Source organism: Dunckerocampus dactyliophorus, chromosome 21 (assembly GCF_027744805.1).
Source record: "Dunckerocampus dactyliophorus isolate RoL2022-P2 chromosome 21, RoL_Ddac_1.1, whole genome shotgun sequence".
Taxonomy (NCBI): Eukaryota; Metazoa; Chordata; class Actinopteri; order Syngnathiformes; family Syngnathidae; genus Dunckerocampus; species Dunckerocampus dactyliophorus.
The window spans coordinates 4,986,624-5,009,808 of NC_072839.1; the positions used below are offsets into that span (position 1 = coordinate 4,986,624).

General features: G+C 39.9%; 2 protein-coding genes across 5 annotated transcripts in view; one reads left to right on the forward strand and one right to left on the reverse strand.

Annotated features, from left to right (window-relative positions):
- Positions 1-23,185, reverse strand: part of pex2 (peroxisomal biogenesis factor 2) — a 217,769-nt gene that overhangs the window by 117,093 nt on the left and 77,491 nt on the right. The gene's annotated exons all lie outside the window — the stretch shown is intronic.
- Positions 1-23,185, forward strand: part of LOC129174147 (plectin-like) — a 130,924-nt gene that overhangs the window by 101,735 nt on the left and 6,004 nt on the right. For all 3 annotated transcript variants that reach the window (XM_054765803.1, XM_054765804.1, XM_054765802.1), the window contains exons 17-20: positions 10,256-10,368; positions 10,434-10,508; positions 13,136-13,229; positions 13,307-13,347. In XM_054765803.1, coding sequence (XP_054621778.1) covers positions 10,256-10,368; positions 10,434-10,508; positions 13,136-13,229; positions 13,307-13,347 — 323 coding nt within the window. The remainder of the gene's footprint in view (positions 1-10,255; positions 10,369-10,433; positions 10,509-13,135; positions 13,230-13,306; positions 13,348-23,185) is intronic.

The window sequence follows — 23,185 nt, forward strand, 5'->3', positions numbered from 1 at the left end:
GGATATTCTCGTAACATTATCTTTTTCTGCAAACTAATTTCTTAAAAGCTTTATTTGTTTTGTTTGTTTTTCATAATTACTGTATAACTCTTTTTTCGTGAATATTTGTATTTATACATTTAATATTATTTTTCATCATATTACATTACCATAAAATTACAAATTTTACAAGAAATTATGACAACAAATTTAAAAACAATGTTTTCGTTAGATGACCACTATTACCACTATTTTTATTTTATTCTTACATAATTCCTGTTTGTGTTTTTATTTTATTATAATTTTTTTTTCTTGTTAAATTATAGTTTTAGAATGTGCGGGCCAATAAAAAAAATAAAAAAAACAGCGGTGGGCCGCACTTTAGACACCCCTGTGATAGCCTGATTCTATCGGCGTAATAATAATATATCAATTGTTTCCTGGTTACTCATCATTGTGTTGTTTTTCATAAGTCTGCTCCCTCTTGATTTCCCAAGCTTGTATGAGTAAACTTTATTGACATGCGAGCGTGTGACAGTAGCAGCGCGTTCGTGTCTCCGCTCAGCCACAGTCTCCTTTATCTCGCCCTACACGTCCGCCGCTGCCTTTCATCGTCTCAAAACGTGCTTCTTTTGTTGTTGTTTTTTTCCATTTTGTGAAAAGAACGCGACTCCAAACAGTGTTTAAACACAGGCACGATGGCCGTCGCGACTATGACTCCTTCATTAGGCTCCCAATCTTTTTTATTGACCAGGAAGAGATGAATTATCTAGTGGTGGTGGTGGTGGTGGGGGCGGCGGGGGGGAATCAAAGGGTTTGAAATGGTAAATGTTACACTACAGTGGCTTATAGAGGAAATCTATATTACAAATTGCCTCGGTGCACAGTAGCTGAACTACGGATAGCTCTGTCAGTAGTGTGTGTGTTTTTTTGACTTGCGTGTTGTGTTTTATGGGCGTGGTATCGTCTGACATAAGGGATTTGCATGGTATCCACTACACACACACACACACAATGCTAGCCCTCTGCATGGTTCCATTTTAAATACACGTTATGGTAAACATGAGGTATGTTGCTGCTTCAAACACGCCAGCAATCACATCTGCGCTCATCCACACAAACCACACAAACGAAACACGCCGTCATTAGTGTGGTCGGTCTCCTCAGCTTATTTTGACTCGCGGGCGGTCTTAATGAGAATTTGCCCAATAGATTTCACACACAGCAGAAAGTTGATACATACTTCTTAGTTGCACCTAAAAAAAAAACAACAAAAAAAAACAACTCTGAAGCCACCGATGTCACCCTGCGGTTGCACGATTACTTTTGACTTTTAATCACCCGGGGGAAGAAATGCCGTGACCAGAATTAGCATTTTGCAAAAAAAAAACCTAAACTGTTATTGTGTCGTGGACTGCTGGGTAATGGAGTTCATGCCTTCACTTTGGCAACCCCAAAAACCTTCGAATAGCCTGCACCCTTTACATTTTTGAAGACAACTACTTCGATCTACTTCAGGAAAGTTGTAAAAATGTTCAATTAATTGGTGTAAAATGTCAAACATGCCAAACAGTCAGGGGCGTGCCCTGCCTACATGTAAAACGCACACTATGCGTAGGGCCCCGCTGTCCGAGGGGCCGCATTCTCTGCAAATGCGCATCGGCCAGCACGCGGCGGAAAAAGAGAATGAAAAGGGCAAAATTCCCCTGCTCACCTGTCAGTCCCTGTTGGTGTAATGGTACAGCTGCTAACTGTTTTTTATCCCAGCCCTGCACTATTTTGCTTGAGTTTTTTTTTTTTTTTTTTTAACAATATTTTATTAGACAATTTCTTTCCAATGTACTTGTAGGACTCCAAAACTTGCATCTAACTAAAGAGTCCAAAGACAGATTTTAATGGGTCTGTTAGGTTCTTCTGTTAGGCTTAGCTGCCCGGGGAGAGGGGGGGGCCCAATGTGATTCCCCCCCCCCCCCCCGTGGCACCCTGAATTCCTGGCAGCGCCCCTTTTTCATGATACGGTCGTTTTGCAATGGGGTCCAAATAAAAATCTGATTAGGGCCCAAATTGGGTCATCAAGTGCAAAATTAAACTAGATAAAAATAAAGTAAAAAATCACACTTTTGCACTATTCTTTTATGGTAGCATCGCATAAAACCCCCCAAAATCTTAAGAAAAAGCAAAACATGAAGAAAATCCGCTGACATTCTGTGCAGCATCGCCCATTATGATGCTTTTGCTCAACTTTTGAGGCATATTTTCCCAGAAAAAAAAAACAACCTACATTTCTCTCCACACGACACCACTTTTGTACTAGCGTAATTAATTTCTCGACACATTTTGTTGCCTCGCAGATAAAAGCCGCATGATATCACTTCCAGATGCTTTTTTTTGGAACAATGAAAGAGGATTTCCTTTCAGGGCAACACTTGAAATCAGATTGAAATGAATATAGCGGTAAACCTTGACGCATGTTAATATCCTTATTCACGTTTGTAAATGAGGTAGTCTGAGGGGATTCTTTTCATTAAACATCATTTACAAAACCTTGATCACAAATACACACCGTGTGTGTGTGTGTGTTTGTGAATGTAAGAGGAAAAAGTTTGGAGTTTTAACCAATTCAGTGTGTGAGCACTTGAGGGACAAAAGCGTCATAATTACTCTCTTTTCGCTCATCTTTTACACTTCATATTCATCTCATCATGGATTTGAAGCTCCACTACGACTATATCCGCTGATGTACTGGGGGTTTAGAGTGATATATACAGTGTGTATATATACTGTATCTCAATACAAGGTAAAATACCAGAACATCATACTGCAGTAAAAGTACAAGAGATGTCGTTTGGCGCCCCTTGTTGTTTTGCGTGCACAGTGGATCCCCGCACCTTCACTGGCACACAAATTTGCAGATTCTTGGTTAAAAAAAAAACTTTTTTTTTTTATTTATCTCCAAAAATAGGCAGTTTCCCCCCACAGAAAACATCTCATTTACCTTTGGTCGGTAATCATTCATAAATATGTGATCATGCAGGTTAAAAAAGTTAATTTTTACGTTTATGTCTTTATGCGTCGCTGATCATGTCTTTTCGCCAAGCGCTGGGATTTCGCACTTTGCTCGGGGGGTCCTTGAACGCACCATAGTTGCGGTGAGACCCAAAAGTGAAACTTTGTCTCAATATTTGCAGTGATGTGAACACAAGTTAATATCTCGTTACTGGAACTACAACCGATAAGCAGTGTGGATTACGTCGACGCAGCTAGCCGGCAACTCAGATTCATCCGTTCTATTGATCGTCATTATGCATGCCGATACGTATTATACTTTAAAACGTGGTTAACGAGTGTGTGTGCATATTTAGGGCTTCGAGATCGGCGGAGAAGGTCAACGTTAAGCTACAGGAGGGTTTGGAGGAAAAGGAGCGAGCCGTGTGTCAAAAATAAACATTTTTGCGGCCGGATTTTTGCCATTTGCTGGTAGGCGAGGATCGTAAATCCAGTGAAAATTGGGGATCAACTGTATCAATATTTAGATGCAAACATAATATGTAAAAACATCATTCTGATCGGTAATAGATGAGTAAATGATCCCAGGTGCTTACCAAGAGCAACAAACCATTAAAAGGGGAAGCAGTCTTAAAGTAAAGGGTCTAGCGTTGCGTACAATATACATTGATTACTCTATTGTGCGTGGTCTGGATGTAGCAAAGCTGCATTTGTGCGGCTGTGAAAACCTGGGTGAGGTCCCCTCGCCCCCGACTTTGAGGTTTCGCCCACAACGGGGGAGATTTAACCCTTTTAAAAGGAGTAGTCAGGTCAGGAGGTGCACGCGGTTACTAGGGTTTAAACATAATCATAAAGTACAGTACTTCCTCACAGTTAATTAGTTCCAGACCTGACCGTGATAAGTGAATTTCCGCAAAGTGGGAGTCCTTATTTAGGAATACAAAATGTTCATAGTTTTCTCGGTAGAAGATGACTTTTTTCTCTGAATATTTTTTACGTATTCTGGTAAAGTTACAGCTGTTTTTTTTTTTTGTTTTTTTATATTTCTCCTGTTTTTTTTTTTCCCAAAATATATTTAAACTTTCTTCTTCTTTTCTCATGACTTTATTACCATAATTTTTAGACATATCTTTTTCCACAACGTAATTTTCCAAAAATTTATTTGTTTTGTTTGGTTCTCACAACATTAAGACGTCTTTTTCTTTAACATTTTAAATGATTTTAAATGATTTTTCCCCTAATTATAGTATGATATTATTCTCATAAAATTCTGAATGAGATTTTTTTTTTTTACAAAAAAATACATTAAAAAAATTCACATTACAGCTTTTTTCTCTTTATTGATGTCAAATTTGTGCTGAATTTTTGGTTTTGACATTATTAAAGCCCCCTAGACATGGAATAATACCCCTATAGTCACCTTTCCACTACTATTACCCAATATAGTAGACATATTAAGAGAAAATAAAACATTTAAGACATAAATAAGACTTGTGCTCGTGTGTGTGTTGCGGTAAATGTGTTCCGGTGGTAGGGGATATGAATGGGGGACGGACAGGAAGCAAATTTTAGCTTGGCATGGGTTAATGACCGCAACAGTAGTAGTGAGGGATATTTGCGCCTGTCGTTGTGAGATCATTCAAAGCTGCAATAAAACCCTTTTGTGTCTCATTGAACATTACAGTAACATTACTGACACCTAGTGACCAGTGTACAATAAGACAACATCTTTGAATCTCTCCTCTGAATGCCTTTTAGTTTGTTTAGCCATTTTAATGCTTGAAAATGCTTAATTTAGGCAAAAAATATGTAAAATTTGCTTAATTCTGCATACTTTTCGACTAATAATAGGCCGTGTACAACCATGAAACAGCCTGATTTATTAATTAATATATTTTTGGAAAACCCATGCAGACTGTAAAATAAAGAATATAATAGCCAGTGGCTAAAGCTAAAAGAGCATGTTAGGCTTCCAACCTGACTTTGCAGCTGTTTCCCAATTAAATGTTGGTTGCGGGACAAACTTCCCCTGAACCCTGTTAAAGCTGCATCCCAACAGACTAGACGCGAGACGACAGGGGGCCTCAATAATGGTGGCCGCCGATAAACAAGTCGGAGGCGTAGGGGGAGTGTGTGATGAAAGGACTTAGGGAAAAGGAGTCGGGCCGTGCAGCGGCAGACGAAGATAATTAAAGAAGCCATCATCAGCATCATTAATATGCTAGATCTGCTGTGGCCCGCTGACTAGTCTAATGGAGAACATGTCATCATCATCACCATTAGCCGGAGTCGGACACGCATAAACACACGCACTCACCGACTTAATGTTGGCTCACGCCATGATTATCACCATTAGGGCGAGAGTGGGAAGACCTGCTTGGGAAACGTCATTCTGTGCTCCCCCGTCATACGCACTCACAGAAAAGTACACACACAGATCTTTAATTCAGACCCTGTGAGTGATAAGTATGCATATGGAAGTGATGTCAGGCCTGTTGGCGCTTTTAATTAGACAGAATGAATGAATGTTTTATCAAAATGTGTTTAACAATAAATGTGATCATTAATTTGACGAGAGGATGTGCTCTGATGAGCAATGAGCGGAAACGACTCGCGGCTCGGATTGGTCTCTGACGATGCTGGCAACAACCGGACGAGTATCGGATTTTTTTTTTAGGTTTCCTTTTAGCCTCAATTCCAAGTGTGCGCTCACCGATCCCTCGCCACGTTGCGCTTCGTGGCTTCACGCTATCATTGTTTTTCACTAATATGTTAAGAAATCATCACTGTTTGTGGTTGAATATGGCCTATTATTAGTCAAAAAATGCGTATTTCAGCACATTTGGGGTTTTTCTTGCCTTAATTAAGCATTTTCAAGCATAAAAAAACAAAAATACATTATAAAGGCATTCAGAAGACACATTCAAAGACGTGATGATATGTAGTGTTCTACACTGGTCGCTCGGTGTCAGTCATGTTACACTGATAAGACAATAGCCACAACAAGAAGTACTGTACAGACCAGGAAATAAATATAGAAAAACAACAAGCAACTCTCCCCATCTTCTTTATGTCTACTATATTGAGTAATAGGAGTGTCAAGGTGACTATAGGGGTGTTACTTCATGTTTAGAGGGCTCCAGTAGCGTTAAAAACTGTTAAAAGAGGGATTAGTCTGTTTCGAGTTTGTTTTTTTTGTGCAGCGTATGAACGCGCATTGCGTTCTGTGTCCTGATTGGCTCAGGGAGAACCCATCCATTGTCTTCTGCGTCCTGACTGGGTCTAAGCCATTGTCAATCAATCTTATTCGTGCCGCCCTGCCGTGTCTCCTGTGGTGTCATCGCTAGCAAACAGCTTGCAGTCTTTGTATGTTTGCAAGTTTCTCTGCGACAAAACGTTCTGCACTCAAAGGGCAGACGAAGCCAACCGTCGCACAAAAAGTTGGACTTCTGGACATGCTACAGGAAGGTAGAATCGCTCGATCGCGGTTCACCTATCGCAGAAATTTTATAGTGCTTCCTTTTTTGTTTTAATTACAGCGTATAAACGCTGCTACAGGCCGAGCCTGGCCCTTTAAGAATTGCATTGTGGGAAATTGAGTGTCTCTTCCCTCTCTCGTTTGTCTGCATCGGCCATTGTTTTCTGCGTCCTGATTGGCTGAAGACCATTGTCAGTCAATCTCCTTCGTGCCATCCTGCCGTGTCTCCTGTGTCAGCGCTAGCTCGCTTGCTAGCTTGTAAATGAAACTTCGGTTCGAAGAAGGTGTACTGCGGCAATATGTTTTAAAAAAACGGCGCCAGGACGAAAAGGCACGGTTACAGGAGTAAAATATGAGTGAGTGACTTCATAATTTCCTGTGTTGATCATTAAGGTTGATCATGTAAAATTCAGACAAAAGTTTGAACTTTTTTGAGACTGTTTAAACGAGAGAATGTGAGAAAATGTTATTGCTATTTTGGGAACCTATCCCCCGTGATAACGAGGAAACGCTGTACTGCAATTAGTTTTAGGAGGCAAGGACAACTTGCCCAACCTTCCCGACATTTTTTACAGCGGGTCTCTTTATCTCCAGGTCACTGGTGTGGGTGAGTGACTGGAAAAAAAGCTCTGGAGAAAAGTTGTTTAGTGCCAGTCGCTGGCTTGCATGTATAAAACCCAAGACTCCGAACACACACACACACACACACACACACACACACACACACACACACATAAAAGCCAAAGAAAAAGAAAAACACTTGGTAGAAGTCACTACATTTTGAGCATTTTCCCAGATAATGTTCGTTTCAACCTCAAATCGTACTACCTTTGGTTCCTCCCTGTTTGGGTCAAGTCAACTACAACAGTGGTTCTCAACTGGTTTGGGTTGTAGACCCGCTTTTAGTGGCTCGTGGGTCTCTAATACGGAAAAAATTGTGCTTTTATTCGAAAAAATCGTGTTTTTTTTCCCATGCAGCAGGGTGTTGTCTATAAATACTCAACACCCGCATCTACAACCCACAAGGCATGCTGGGTAACCTCACTGTAGCTACTCTAAACGGTGTTATTTTGCATGACCTCAAATTCAAACTGCGATGTCTTTTCATTAAATATATGATGAGACATTTGAATTGAAACATTCCCGCAGTTTGGGGTCACCGCTTGTCATTCGGGGGTGAAGGTGGGCCCCGCAGCCAAACCAGTTGAGAGCCACTGACCTGAAAAAACAAACAAAACAAAAAAAAATCCATTTCGTTTCAATAAAACGTTTGCACACTATTGACTAGTCGGGGTAAACTACCAAAATGATAAATCCTCCAGCAGTCAACTCATATTTTCAGACACCAGACTTGCTTGTAAGAGTGTCCCAAATGCATTTTGGTGCCCCTTTTAGCCCCTATCATCAGCTAAAATATTTGTGTAACAAAACCAATCTAAATGTTAAGCAGATTTGCGTCCTTCCACCCACCCCTTGCCTGCAATCGCAGCTCCTTTTCACCCCCCCTGTTTTTTCTCCTCCCTCCTTACACACACACACAGACACAGTGGCACATCCTCTCACTGCCTCCCTTGACAATGGTGAAAACAGAGTGATGGTGTGTAATTTAGTTGTAATCACAACATCAAACCGGCGCTGCGATTTACATCCCTTCACCGGCCGAGCTAGTCAGACAGTCAGGAGGGAGATGTTAATGTGAGACCACAGTAATTACTGTCATTACAGCACGCTACGCCGTTATGCCCGCCTGAGCTTGTGTGTGTTTGTGTGCGTGCGCCCGCTTGTTTGCTGTTTTCTGTGTTTTGATGTGTTTAAGTAGGCCGTATAAATCATGATGAGGTTTGTAGCTTCAGCACTAAACGTGTCCCACGTGACTCTTGTTGATCAAAATGATTGCAATTTGTGTTGTGTGTTTCGTACAGCACGTGTCAGTGTACACCATGAATGCAGGGTGCCGCAATATCTGTCATGTAATCGTGTAAATGGAACTTTTAATAAATACTATTATAATTCAAATAGTTTCTATGTCAAATCTAAAATAAGTCAACATAATATTGATTTATGGTGTATTATAACTTCAATATAAGTAAAATGTGAATATGTATTATAATTAAATATACATATTTGCAAGTATGTGATAAAAATAATTATACATTTTTTGTGTACGTAAGATTTTTTAATTAAATGTATTTAATTTTTATAACCCATTTCATTTTTAAAACAAAAACCTGTCATTGCACTTCATTTTTACTCTTCCAGTAGCATTTTATCAATAAATACCATCTAAAATAAAAATAAATATGATACTCTTAAATTATATTTATGTTGATTATAATGATGGTATATTATACTTTATATTTAAATATAACATGAATAAAATGTAAATATTTAATACAATTAAATATACATATTTATGCAATAATTACACATATTATTTATTTTATTTATTTACTTAACATTTTTGTTATTAATTTTTTACTATACAAAGACTGTATTTGCACTTCATTTTTATTCTTCCAGTAGCATTTTATGCATAAATAAAATCTAAAATAAATAAATATATATATATATATATATATATATATAAATTACATTTATAATTTTGATATAATACAATTTATATGTATATATAATATAAATAAAACATATATATATTATAATTAAATATACATATTTGCATGTATTTACTGATCATGATAATATTTATGTAATTTATATTAATTTAAATGTACATTTTTAATGCATTTCATTTTTAAAACACAAACAACCAAAAAAATCTGTCCCTGCACTTAATTTTTATTCTTACAGAAGCATTTCATGTATGTATTAAATATACATATTGACATGAATATGATAAGTATGATTAATCAAATGTATTTAATGAATTTAAATGTATTTTTTAATTTTTAAAAACACACACACTCTGAACTTCATTTTCATTCTTCTCGTGGCATTTTAGTTCATACCTGTGGATAATTTATCATTACATACAAATGTAACTTTTCATAATTACTATCTGTTATAGCTCAAAAATATGTTATTATTTTTGTATTATTATTATTATATTTAGTATTTTGTAAAAAAAGAAGCATGAAGTTATTTTGCACATATGTATTTTCTAGAGCGTGATGAAGGATTCTACGTTTTGTAACAGCAAAACCGAACACTGATGGTTGTGTTCAATGGCTTTGATTTATGCTCGTACAACCGAGCTGAAACGCGCTTATTTGCTTTATGTAAATGTTGTTTTCTATATTGAATTCGGTCCCATTATGCATGCAAGTTAAATATTTCGCTTCCAAAGAAGCAACCAGCAACATCATTAACGTAAAAGAGAAACTTATATATGTGCGATATCACTCACATATTTCCATGCTGGAGGTTATTGGCATGCTCCTCAATCATGTGTTTGCCCACGTCTTTGTGGTTAAATGTGTGGCATATCAAGGTGTTTCCATGGCGATAACAGCAGAGTTGCGGCACCTGAAAGGTCCCGACTGATAAGAGGAATGAGGAAGTCAGCAGTTTTGCCATCCCATCCCTATTTAACCACCATAAGCTGTCCCCCATCTTTCCTCCTTAAGCGCTGCTTAATACCTTACCCTGCTGTCAATATGTCCGCAGATGCCACCTGTGTCGTTTGTCACCGTTACCCGTTCTCCATTTTCTCTGTCTTGCCTTGTTTTGGGCTTCCCTCATCACTTTTTACTATTTCTTCTGCGCATTTTGTGTCACACAGCAGTATGTAAGTGGAAACAGTCGCACAAAACTCCCTCTTGTTCTTCCTCTGTGCAGTTGGAGACATTGCAGGCCAAGCTGGAGGCGTCGTGTTCGGACAACGCCAACATTCGCCACGAGAGCCAGCTAATGGTGACGAATCTCAAACGATGGATAGCTGAGCAAAAGTAGGAAAATAGAATGTCTGGTCTGAGTGTGTCTGAGTAGCTTTTTGAAGAAGTCGTCTTTCAAGGGTGTCTAGTGAGAACCTCGCAGAGCAGATGAAGACCCAAAGCAAAGCTCTGCTCGACGTCACTGAAGAGAAAACGTGAGTATATACAGTATTTTTTGCTGATGTTTTTTTTTTTTTTACCGAGTCATATTTTATAAATACAGGATACTACATAAATGAATGCACAGCATAATTAAAAATGCCCACAATTTGTGCATGTTTATGTCTTTAGGCTTCACTGATAATGTTTTTTCGACAAGCGTTGAGAGTCCGCACTTTGTTCGAAGGTCCACGAACACACCATAGCTGCTTTGAGATGTCAAACTTATTCAGTGGTGGGGAAAAGTGTTTGCCCCCTTCCTGATTTCTTTCTTTTTTTTTGCATGTTTGTCATGCGTAAATGTTTCAGATCATCAAACAAATTTAAGTATTAGTCAATGACAACACAACTGAACACAAAATGCAGTTTTTAAATAAACTTTCATTATTAAGGGAGAAAAAATCCTAACCTACATGGCCCTGTGTGAAAAAGTGATTGCCGCCTAAAACATAACTTAAGTGAGATTCATTGAGATCTATCAGTGTGGAAAAGGTTATCAAGCCATTTCTAAAGCTTTGAGACTCCAGCAAACCACAGTGAGAGCTATTATCCACAAATGGCGAAAACATGGAACAGTGGTGCACCTTCCCAGGAATGGCCGGCCAACCAAAATGACCCCAAGAGCGCAGCCACGACTCATCCAAGAGGTCACAAAAGACCCCACAACAACAACCAAAAAAACGCAGGCCTCACTTGCCTCAGTTAAGGTCAGTGTTCATGACTCCACCATAAGAAAGACACAGGGCAAAAACAGCCTGCATGGCAGAGTTCCAAGACCAAAACCACTGCTGAACAAAAAATACATTAAGGCTCGTCTCAATTTTACCATAAAACATCTTGATGATGCCCAAGACCTTTGGGAAAATACTCAGTGCTCCGACGACACAAAAGTTTAACGTTTTGGAACGTGTATGTGTCCCATTACATCTGGCGTAAAAGTAACGCCGCATTTCAGAAAAAGAGCATCATAGTGTGATGGTCTATCTTCAGGACCTGGAAGACTTGCTGTGATAAATGGAACCATGAATTCTGCTGTCTACCAACAAATCCTGAAGGAGAATGTCCGTGACCTCAAGCTGAAAGCAACTTGGGTTCTGCAGCAGGACGATGATCCAAAACACACCAGCAAGTCCACCTCTGAATGGCTAAAGACAAACAAAATGAAGACTGTGGAGTGGCCTAGTCCAAGTCCTGACCTGAATCCTATTGAGATGCTGTGGGATGACCTTAAAAAGGCGCTTCATGCTGGAAAACCCTCCAATGTGGCTGAATGACAACAATTCTGCAAAGATGAGTGGGCCAAGATTCCTCCCCAGCGCTGTAAGAGACTCATTGCAAGTTATCACAATTGCTTGATTGCAGTTGTTGCTGCTAAGGGTGGCCCAACCACTTATTAGGTTTAGGGGGCAATCACTTTTACACACAGGGACATGTCGGTTTGGACTTTTTTTCTCCCTTAATAAAAAGTTTCATTTAAAAACTGCATTTTGTGTTCTGTTGTGTTGTCTTTGACGAATATTTACATTTGTTTGATGATCTGAAACATTTAAGTGTGACAAATACGCAAAGAAATAAGAAACCAGGAAGGGGGCCAATACTTTGTCACACCACTGTACTTGCCAGGGGCCCATGACCAATACCACTCATCATAAACAAATTGAAAAATGATTCCAGATGCCTGAATACAGTCAATCCATGTGATCGGTATCGGCCAATCTCACTCATGGATGATCGTATTGAAATTCGAAGCATAAAACCCTGATCGGAGCGTCTCTGTACTTTTACACATGTAACAACAACCAAGAAACCTGATTGCCTTTTCCTTATCCGACCTTCTTCATACCCCTGATTGGCTGAAATGCCACTTAGTGCCCGCTAATGTTTTCGCATGGCCTGCACTTATTTTAGACATCATTTTTTAGATAAAAATATCACACATCATCATCATACATGTCTACAGTAAGCGGGGACTTTGTGCATTTGTTTGTATTTAAATGATGAAGTGATTCAGGTGGACTGTTGACATTCTTGCACCTGACAGTCTTTCTGACATGATGGCACACACACACACACACACACACACACACACACACACACACACACACACACACACGGATGCCATATGCACAGACAGGGTGTGACATATTCGTCTTTTAAGAGATAAAAGGGGTCTAGTCAGCTTCTGTCACGGTGCTGTCATGCCCTGCTCCTGCCCCCCCTGCAGCGTGCCGTAACGTAACCCCCCCCAAGCCTCGGCTGTGTGTCGTACACTACGAAATGTGTGGCGTGAGGAACCACGGCGATCGCTGCACTAAAAAGATACGCTCTGGATGTTTAGTTGAAAACAAAAAATACTAATTCAAAATACCAAAGGGCTTGTTAGTTGCATCACAACAAATTGAAAAGTCACATGGGTTCTTTTCAATGACACTGTGAACCCAGCATTTTATTATCACAGAAAGTGTGTGTGTGTGTGTGTGTGTGTGTGTGTGTGTGTGTGTGTGTGTGCGTGATGTGTCTCTGCCATGTGTTACAAGAGCCTTTTGATGATAATAGCGTCTGTCTGCCTGACTGTGTACTGCCTGCTTGAACTGGTTGTCTGCATCTGCCTTTGCTTTGTCAGACACCTTCAGGAGGCTAATGACACGTTGAAGGCGGAGGTGAAGCGACTGAAAGACGTGGCGGAGGGGCACGAGAGAGAGATGGGACGCGTCAAGGTGAGACAACAGAGCGGCGAAAGATGACAGAATTTTTTTTCCTTTTCTTTTTGAAATTATTTAGCATTCATTTGCAGGCACAACTGAAGGACCTGCGCGCGCTGCAAGACGAGACAATGTGAGTAATCGCGTTTCACCGTTTTCACACCACGCACCGAGCTCGCCATGGTGCGCTTTTGAAGGGTATAAGCCCGGATACGGCTCATCTTGTGTAGCAGCGGGATACGGCGTAACTGGCCAATGAAGAGCACGACAAAGTAAACAAAGGAGAGCACTGTGGCATGATGTTGAGTTTGTACAACTCAGAACATTTCCATGACAAATACACCTCTAAAGTCACACAAAAATCCAAAGTTCGTCTCACCGAACTGGTTGACGGCCTATTATGTTGAATAATAACGTTTTTTCCCCCAGATTTTTACCTAAATGAAGCATTTTAGAGCATAAAAATCGCAAAATGAACAAAAATACACATATAAAGCATTCATTCAGAAGACGCATTCAAAGATGTTGTGATGATATGTAGTATTCCACACTGGTCGCCGGAACAAGAGGCTTTTATTATTGCAGGTTTGAATGCTCACAACAGGCACAATAATCCCAAACATGAGCTACTGTTGCAGGCGTAACCTACGCTAAGCTAAAACACAACTCTGAACACCTGACATCACTTCCTGTCCACCTCCTAATAGGTTCCCCTAGCACCTGTACACATTTACAACAACATACACTAGAACAAGTCTTACTTATGTCTTATTTTCTCTTTTTATGTCAACTATATTGGGTAATACGAGTGTAAAGGTGACTATAGGGGTCATATTTCATGTCTAGAGGGCTCCAATAATGTTAAAAAAAAACAGTATTTAGGAGGTCGTAAACAGGTTTGCTATGCTCAAACTACCTAACATATTCCATTTATAAATAAGGAATCCTATTTTGCAGAAATTCACTTATCAAGGTCAGGTCTGGAACCAGTGAACCGCGATAAATGAGGGATTACTGTATACATGCTAGCGATTAGCATTTGCCATTTTACAAGGCAATTTCGAACAGCCAAATATGACCTAATATTGACTAGAGAAGATGTACAGTACATTCCAATTGAACAGCTGATATATATATAGTTAGCATAAACGCTAACAGGCAAACACTTTCTAAGGCTCAACAAGAGACAAGCCTGACACGTTCAACATCTGAATGGCAGTTGACTACAAACAAAGGTTGTTTATATTTTTCTATGACATAGGGGTTCATATACCACTATAGAGACGTCGCTGCATTTTAAAAATCCAATTTTTGTATTTAATTATTATATAAAACTGCATTTAAACGACAAAATCCACTTTGGTGGCTTTTGATGCCAGTGATTGAAAAGTCAAAATATGCAATAATGACCATTGGACAGGAACCTCAACTTCTTTTTACGCTTGTTTTACACAGTTCAGAAGCTCCACACTTTTTTTTGGTCACTTTCTAAAAATACAATTAAACAAGAAAACTAAAAAAAACAACGGCAAAAATGAAAAAAGTCGGAATTTTACAAGAATAAAAACGGAAGATTAAGACAACGTCATAATATTAAGAGAAAAAAATTGCATAAAGTTGAAAAAATTAAAGGAAAAAAATCATAATGTGATGAACAAAGAAAACAAAGAAAAGCTGTAATTTTTGGAGTATAGTCATAATAGAAAGAAAGAAAAAAAAGAAAGTTGAAAAGCAAACATTTCTAAGTAGAAAGAAAATAAAAAGTTGTAATTTTTGGAAAAACTACGTTAGTTAAAAAAAGTAGTAAAATTACAATAATGTCAAAATATTATGAGAATATAGTCATAATATTATGAGGAGAAAAGAGAAAAATTCAAATATTTGTAAAAAATGTTATGTTCGAGGAAAAGTTCCTACTAATAATACGCTTTGTCAGCGATAACACAAAGCTGAGATGCAGGCTGTTGTTTTCTGTAAATATTAAAAGCCTCAGCATGTCAACATGGGTTGATTTTTTTTTTTAATTATTATTTTTTTGTCTGCAGCCCTCGATAGAATAAGTTTGGACACCCCTGGGCTAAGTGATCGTTCCCCGTCGACCAATCAGCACACTCCCGTAGGTGTAGTTCTCCCCCTTTAGGTGTTATTCAGCTGTGAAAAAGGTGGTACTGAGCCATTATTTTAGTACAGAAGTGACCCAAATTTGACTGGTTTGTTGCCAAGCGGGCTTCAAGCACACAATCACACCCAGCCACCCGCCATGTGTCACCCTCTTCCGCAGCATCCTGGCCCAACAATGGCGCTGATGACAATAACAGCGGGAGCGCCATGTCGTGAATGAAACACCCCCGTGGGGCTGTGCCACCTGTGTGTGCGCGTCGTGCCGCTTCCCCGATCTGAATGTGTGATTCACGCTGCGCCTTTAAGAATGATTACGCTCCAATCAAGGGCCCATCCTCTTCTACTCGCCACCCCCGTCGGCTGTCAAATAGCATTCATCAATGGTGGGGAGATATATTTATTATGTTCATTAAGGCAACGAGAACCAACGCGGCACAGATGGGAGCGGGACGGACGTGAGAGAGGAGTGCGGAAGGGCGTACGAGGGGGCACCTGCCTGCAGCACAGCTCCCCGTACCCCCAGTATGACCCCCGAAGGTCTCTCTCATTAACAACCCCCCCTTCCCATCGCTTCTATTCCACACCCTGTTTTACACAACCACCCCCTCCCTCTTCCTCCCTAATGAAGCAGCAGGCTATGTTTCCAAAACGGATCAGATTTGTTTTGACTGGGGTAAGTTTGCGGCGCTGTTCAAAGCTGTCAGTCATTTTAATGATATCATTAAGAGGCCGCGACAGGAAGATGAATCGCTTTTCTTTGTCTTTCGCTCGTAATTGCCAACGAGCGAGAGAGAGAGAGAGAGAGAGAGGAGGCAGTTGGTATAGATGTAGGCATGAGAGGGGTTTGATTGAACGATTGTAATAACATGGAAGGAGATTAAAAAAAAAAAGATCAGTGAATGAAAGCGTCTTCTATAGTGTCTCCTCGTGCTTTGTTGATGCCTAATTTATTTCATTAAACCCCCCGACGCACACGCACCTACCCCACATGCCATATGCATGAAAGTCGCACGTCTATACAGCAACAGATATGTCATGTGATTGGCACATGCATTCCCTGAATGGATCCTCCTACTGCTGGCATCACAGTGCCTCTATCACATACACGTTGAGTACGTGGCCTGTGGTCTGAAGTGGCTCCGTATCACCCGTTGCCACTTTTTTGGGGGGCCACGGCAAAAAAAACATCAGCAAATATAACTAGAAGAATATCAGCGAAGATAGCTGCCACACACACACACACACACACACACACACACACACACACACATAGAATCAGCCTGGTGCGTTCACGGCTTTTACAGACAGTTGGAAAACACAGGACTATTAATATCGTACATAACGTCCGGGTCGCTACATTATCATTATGGTTGATGTAACATGAGGCAGTGATAAACTCCTCTCTACAGGCAAGTATGATATTGTAGTGGCGTGGAAGTGTGTGTGTGTTTGCAGCATGAGTGAGGAGCGGGGTGCAGTGCATGTGTGATATTCTTCTAGCTACGTTTGCTGACAACATTAAGTATTCAATACCAAAGACATATTTATGTGTTTTTTTTTTTTTTAACCCAAACGCTCACTCCGAAACACGTTACGCTATGTTTTTTGAGAGAGAGGTGATGACGCAAGTGTACACTGCAAGATGTCACTGTTAGATAGTTGGTTACTTTGAAGCCATAAAAACTGCCACGAAGCGGCAGAAGTGCATTTGAAAAGAGCTCGGCGTGGATCGTGTGAACAGAAAAATCACACATGGCAGGAAGGAGGAAGTGAGAGAGCGTGGACGAGTGTAGCCTGCAGAAGGTTACGCACTGTACGGTAATTTTAACGCATGCACATGCACGCACATGAGTGCACACACAGTTTAGTTCCGAATGTGAAAATTAGAAATAGTTGAAGGTGTTATATTTGTAAATAAAGTGTTATTTTGATTTTGTGTTTATGTTGTGGTATAGTTATGGTACATGTTCTGCTGCTGATTACTCAAGAACAGAAAAAGGTAGAAACAAACTTTTTTTTTTCTGATGAAAGACGAGAGTCTAATCTTTCTTTTGGTAGGTTCCATGAGTTATATAGCATTAGAATACAATATTCTGTGTGCCTGAAAGAGTCAAAATTGTCTAAAATGGACGGTAGCCTTTTGAAAAATGGCAGGGATTGAATAAGTTAAACAGACATGGATGGAAAATATCTGCAGGTGGTATCGGACATTTCTGGTGGTTTCAGAACCCGATAAATTCTCTCCATTTTGAAAACTTGGATGAAGTTAAGCATCCTGGGAAATGAAGTACAGGATTTTCCCACCATTTTCAATCATTTGAAAGTTCTAATGCATCAAATGAAATGTGTTTTCTGGAAGACGCTTGTATTCTTTGGTAAAATATGTCATGTATGGAGTATACTGTAAAGCACACCCAAATTCATGAAATTTCAATTCTACTTCCTTCAATTCAAATTTGAATTGTAATTCTACTTCCTGTTGGCAACCTCGGCTCAAATGAAGTCAATAAGACTTTGGGAGACATTCCCAATTCAGTTGGGAAGCCTGCTCAGCAGGCCTCATTCCAACTGATGCATTCAATGCTGCTTCAATTTCGCAGTTTTGAAATGGCAGCCCAAGCCTTGGTGGTACTTTGGAATAGAATATATGATATAATAGTATTAGTATAGTAAAGCAATACAGTTCTCTCCTTTCTCGTTGGTAATTGGTTCCAGACCCGACTGTGATAGGTGAATTTCTACCAAGTAGGATTCCTTATTTATAAATGGAATATTTTTGTAGTTAGAGCATAGAAAATCTGTTTATGACCTTCTAAATATGTTTTTTAACATTAGTAGAGCCCTCTAGACATGAACTAACACCCTTATAGTCTTCTTTACACGCATATCACCCAATGTTGTAGACTTGTTACGAGAAAATAAAAGATGATCAGTTAATCTTTTTCAATAACTGCACCTCCTCTCCTGCCACCCGCCTCCAAGGCGTCCCTCAAGGTTCAGTGATTGGTCCTCTCCTCTTCATCCTCTACCTCCTCCCCCTTGGTGAGATTATCCATGGCCATGGGCTCAGTTTCCACTGTTACGCCGATGACATCCAACTTTACATATCCACTAATGCATCAACCCTCAGGCCCACTCTACCCTCTCAAACGGCTTTTCTGATATTAGCTTCTAGATGCAAACTCGCCCCACTCTCTCTTTCCCTGCAGCTGAAACCCTCATTCATGCATTCATCACATCACGCATTGACTACTGTAACTGCATTCTTTATGGCGCACCCACCAATCTGCTTAACAAACTCCAATGCATTCAAAACTCTGCCGCCCGCCTCCTCACCCGTACCCGTCCACAAGACCACATCACCCCTGTCCTTCAGAACCTCCACTGGCTCCCTATCCCTTACCGTTTCCAAATCAAAATCCTCTTAATCACCCATAAAGCACTCCACAACCAGGCCCCCTGTAACGTTAAAGATTTGCTCCACCCCTACAACCCCTCCCGTACCCTCCGCTCCTCACATACAAACCTCCTGACTGTCCCTCGGACCAACCACTGAAAGTGGGGGGACAGAGCCTTCTCTGTTGCCACTCACTTCCGCCACACGTCCTTGGCACTGCTGACCTTGCCACTTTCAAGAGTAACTTAAAAACACACCTGTTCCGCACTGCTTTTAACAGGTAACTCTTTAAAACGTGCATATTTAGGAATTACATCACATTGCCATCTCTTAATCTGCTCTTTTGTATCCACTTTTAACTGTTTGTTCTGAACTGCGCTTTTTGGTTTTCAATTTCTACTGCTATTTTGTACAATTGTGTTTGCTTGCTTTTACCATGGAAAGCGTTTTTTAGAAAAGCGCTCTATAAATAAAATGTATTATTATTATTATTAAGACTCGCACGTTTTTTTTACTTCCTGTTCTGGACAGTACTGTAGTGGCTGTTGTGTGATCAGTGTAGAATACATGTACGACATTCCATCACCACGTCTTTGAATGTGTCTTCTGAATGCCTCACGTTTGAATTTTCGTGCATTTCGACATTTTTATGCTTGAAAATGCTTAACTTGGTTAAAAAAAAAAAATTGGTAAAATTAACTTAAATATGCATTTTTTTTTACTAATAATAAGCCATATTTAGGGTCCAAACAGCAGGATTTATTAAGACCCATCCATCTTCTATGCCGCTTATCCTCGCTCGGGTCACGGGTATGCTGGAGCCTATCCCAGCTGACTTCAGGCGAGAGGCGGGGTACACCCTGGACTGGTCGCCAGCCAATCACAGGGCACATACAGAGAAACAACCACACACTCACATTCATACCTATGGACAATTTAGAGTCGCCAGTTAACCTAACATGCATGTTTTTAGAATGTCATGTTTATAGAATGTGGGAGGAGAACCCGGAGAAAACCCACGCACGCACGGGGAGAACATGCAAACTGCACACAGAGACACCCAATGGAGATTCAAACCCAGATCTTCCCGATCTCCTGACTGTGTGGCCTACATGCTAACCACTAAGCCACCGTGCGGCCCAATTTATTAAGATATTTTTGAAAAAAAAAAACGTAATAAAGTGAAGTCGGGAAATTTGAAGCGAGGGATCACCGTACCTCGTTTATTTATTTTGGAATTATTAAAACACATCACCTACTGTGTTGACAAATGAACACGACGACTCTCGCTTTTACAGAGTTGACAAAACAAAGCACTTTCCTAGTTTGAGAAGCAGCATTTACCGAGCACCTTCTGAGCGATTCCACCGTTTAACACGTTCGCCGTCCTTCTCACGTCACCCCAAAAGGGCCTTCGTTAAAAAAGGAAAATGACAAAAACAATAACAAACAGGGAGTGTTACAAATTGATATGCAGGAGAGGATGGAGGGACGACTGCTTATTATTTGCTTCTGGGACCGCTGGCTCAGTGGCTGTGACACAACCCATCAGGGGGAAGCGCTCATCAGGCTCCGCCCGCTAACGATGTGCTTCCAATTAAGAGCACTCTGTGATCACAGCAGAGGATTTGTGTAAACACGGAGAGCGGGAGATAAGGGAGAGTCAAGTCTTGCATAAAAAATACGGCAGCCATAAATAAGAAAGATGCAGTGGGAGATTGTGTGTGTGTTTGTGTGTGTGTGTGTGTGTTTATTGCCTAGTTTAGAGAGCATGGCAGCTTGGCGTTGACACTAATGACTGTAATTATACACACACTGATTGGGTTAAGCCACTAATTACACACATCCGTGTTTGCGTTGAAGCAGATGTTTACACAGGCGTCGCGCCAGGCATGGTTGCATCCTCGCATAAATCTCACACACACATAAATCTGCGAAGGCATCACGTGTTTATTTCGCACATCTGCACACTCTATGGAAGACACATTTTGGAGAGGCAATTAAGCAGATCAAAGTCAATGTGTGTGTGTGTGTGTGTGTGTGTGTGTGTGTGTGTGGGGGGGGGGGGGGGGGGGGTGTTCCCCCCAATATATTGGCTGTTTGATAATTATTGTGTGAAATTAAAAGATCCAGAAAGGTCAGTTGCAATTATTTTCCGTTTTAGGAATGTCATTTGCGGAAAATGTGTAAAACAGCTTCCAAATGACTTTTGGTTGCTTAATGGGGAGTGATTCAAATTACATCCTGTCAAATGGCACAGATAGATTTGGATTTATTTCTTTATTTTATGGACCTTGGGCTTCATTTTCTGTGGGGTAAATGCAAAAACAAGCTTGGATTAACTCTTTTTTTTTCTATTGCTAAACATGGACACTGATTGAAAGCATCACTGCTCTTTCAATAGTATTTGCATCAATGAAGGGCCCGGTGCTGCACGTACGGTATAATGATGCGTCACAACTTCAGGTGCACCTGCGCACGCGGCACACAAAATGCTCAGTTTTAATTCAAACGCAGTTTGAACTGACTACTTTTTACTACTAAAACAGTAAAACAATAGGCACAAAACATGACAGAACCATGAATTTGGGGAGACTTGAATGTGGTCGAGTCAGGAGTGTCCAAACATGTTCCAGCCAGGACCACATGAGCTCATGCAAGGGTGACTTTCATATTTTGTAAGTGTAGATATGCAAAGAAGTTATATATACAGTATTTCATTTTTTTTCCCATTTTTGCAGGGTTTTGTTTTTAGTTTCCCAAGTATTTCAACTCTTTGTTCTTAAATAATTTTGTACATTTTCTTCTCGTAATATTATGACTTTTATTGACTTTATTTGACTTTATTCCCATAATTTTATAACTTGTTCCCACAATCTAATATTCCAAAAATTACAACTTTATTTTGCTTTGTTTAGGGAAAAAATCATATTTTTAAATATTTGAGCTCTATGCTACTAAAAAGACCTTTTTTCTTTGCAATATTACGAGTTTATTCTGAACTTTCCATTAGAATATTTTTTCAGCTTAATATTTTGACTTTATTGTCATAAAATTTGTTTTTCCATTTCTGCTTTTTACTTTTGCTCGTTAGATTACGAATTTTCTCTTAATAGTTTGACTTTATTCTTGTAAAATGACTGCTGATTTTTCCACTTTTACCGCTGTTGTTTCCTTGTTAAATTACATTTTTACAATCTTTGGACGCCGCTGGTTTAAGTGTTAAAGTACTTGATTACTGAATTATTAGTTGCCACAGTATCAGAACCTGCTTACCACCAACAGCTGAGTAGCGCTCCCTACATTTTAAAGCGCATGCAGAGGTAGATAAAGCTGTTTAACAGCCAATACTGAAGCAAAATGAGGTCTTTGTATCCTTTCCTCTCATAAGAGTACATCCAGTCTTGCTTCTTTACTACTACATTAACATAGGAGGGGTACGGCGCTACTTTAATGGTCTAAGAAGTCTTCAATAAAGTATTTAGAGGATTTTTTTCCCTTCTCAGTGTTAACTGGACAGGTTCACTGAGGCATGAAAGAAGGAGCGCAAAGCGGGGGCAGCCCGTACAGTGCGGCATTATCCTCCGTCATTAATTTAATAGGCATATCTTAGTCGGGGTTTCTGCAAAATAAGCAGACTTTGACAATTGTTTGTCATCTCCCGCCCGAAAAAATGTTTTTAATAAACACTTAAAATCTTAAATGACTTTTTGTACTCTCAATGTTCCTCTGCGTGTCTGCAGTTGCGCTCATGTCGTTGGTGTGCACGCTGGATTTAATGACTTCTGGAACTCATTTTGCTCGCTTTGGGTTTCGTAATAAGGTCTTCTGAACGTGCTTGCAATGAAGACCAATTTTTTTTTTTCCCTTTGCCCCACATTTGGTTTGATGGAAAGTGCCCTGCAACAGTTTCAAAGTTTGCCTTGATACAACAAACGTGCACAACTTTACAATCAGGATTGATAAATCATTTATGACTAGCTGAATAATGTGTTAATGGACACTCATAAAACAGTCTTTCATCCAAACCGTGGGATCTGGAGTTGCTATTTGTCAGCTGCTACAACCCTGTACTATACAGGATCTGTAAAAAATAACCTATTTGAAATAGGGCATTATTATTAATAACTGATTAAAAGCACTACAGTCAATGATGGACTCACTATTTGGCAAGCAGTAGGCAACTCTTGTCATTCTTTCTTGGAACTAGAGATGCTCCATATTGGCTTTCTAGCCGTTTATACTGATACTGTCCGGCGCCAGATATCAACCGATATTGATACAGGTAGCAGCTCTTGCCTCAAACATGTAATGAACGCGTGCGTCTTTGACTGTAAAAAATGTATTTTTTTTTTTTTAAGGTATGATATTATGAGGAAAAAAACAACGAATGAAGTTGTCATTTTTGGAAAATTGGACTGCAAAAACATTTAATGAAAAAGAAGGCAAAATA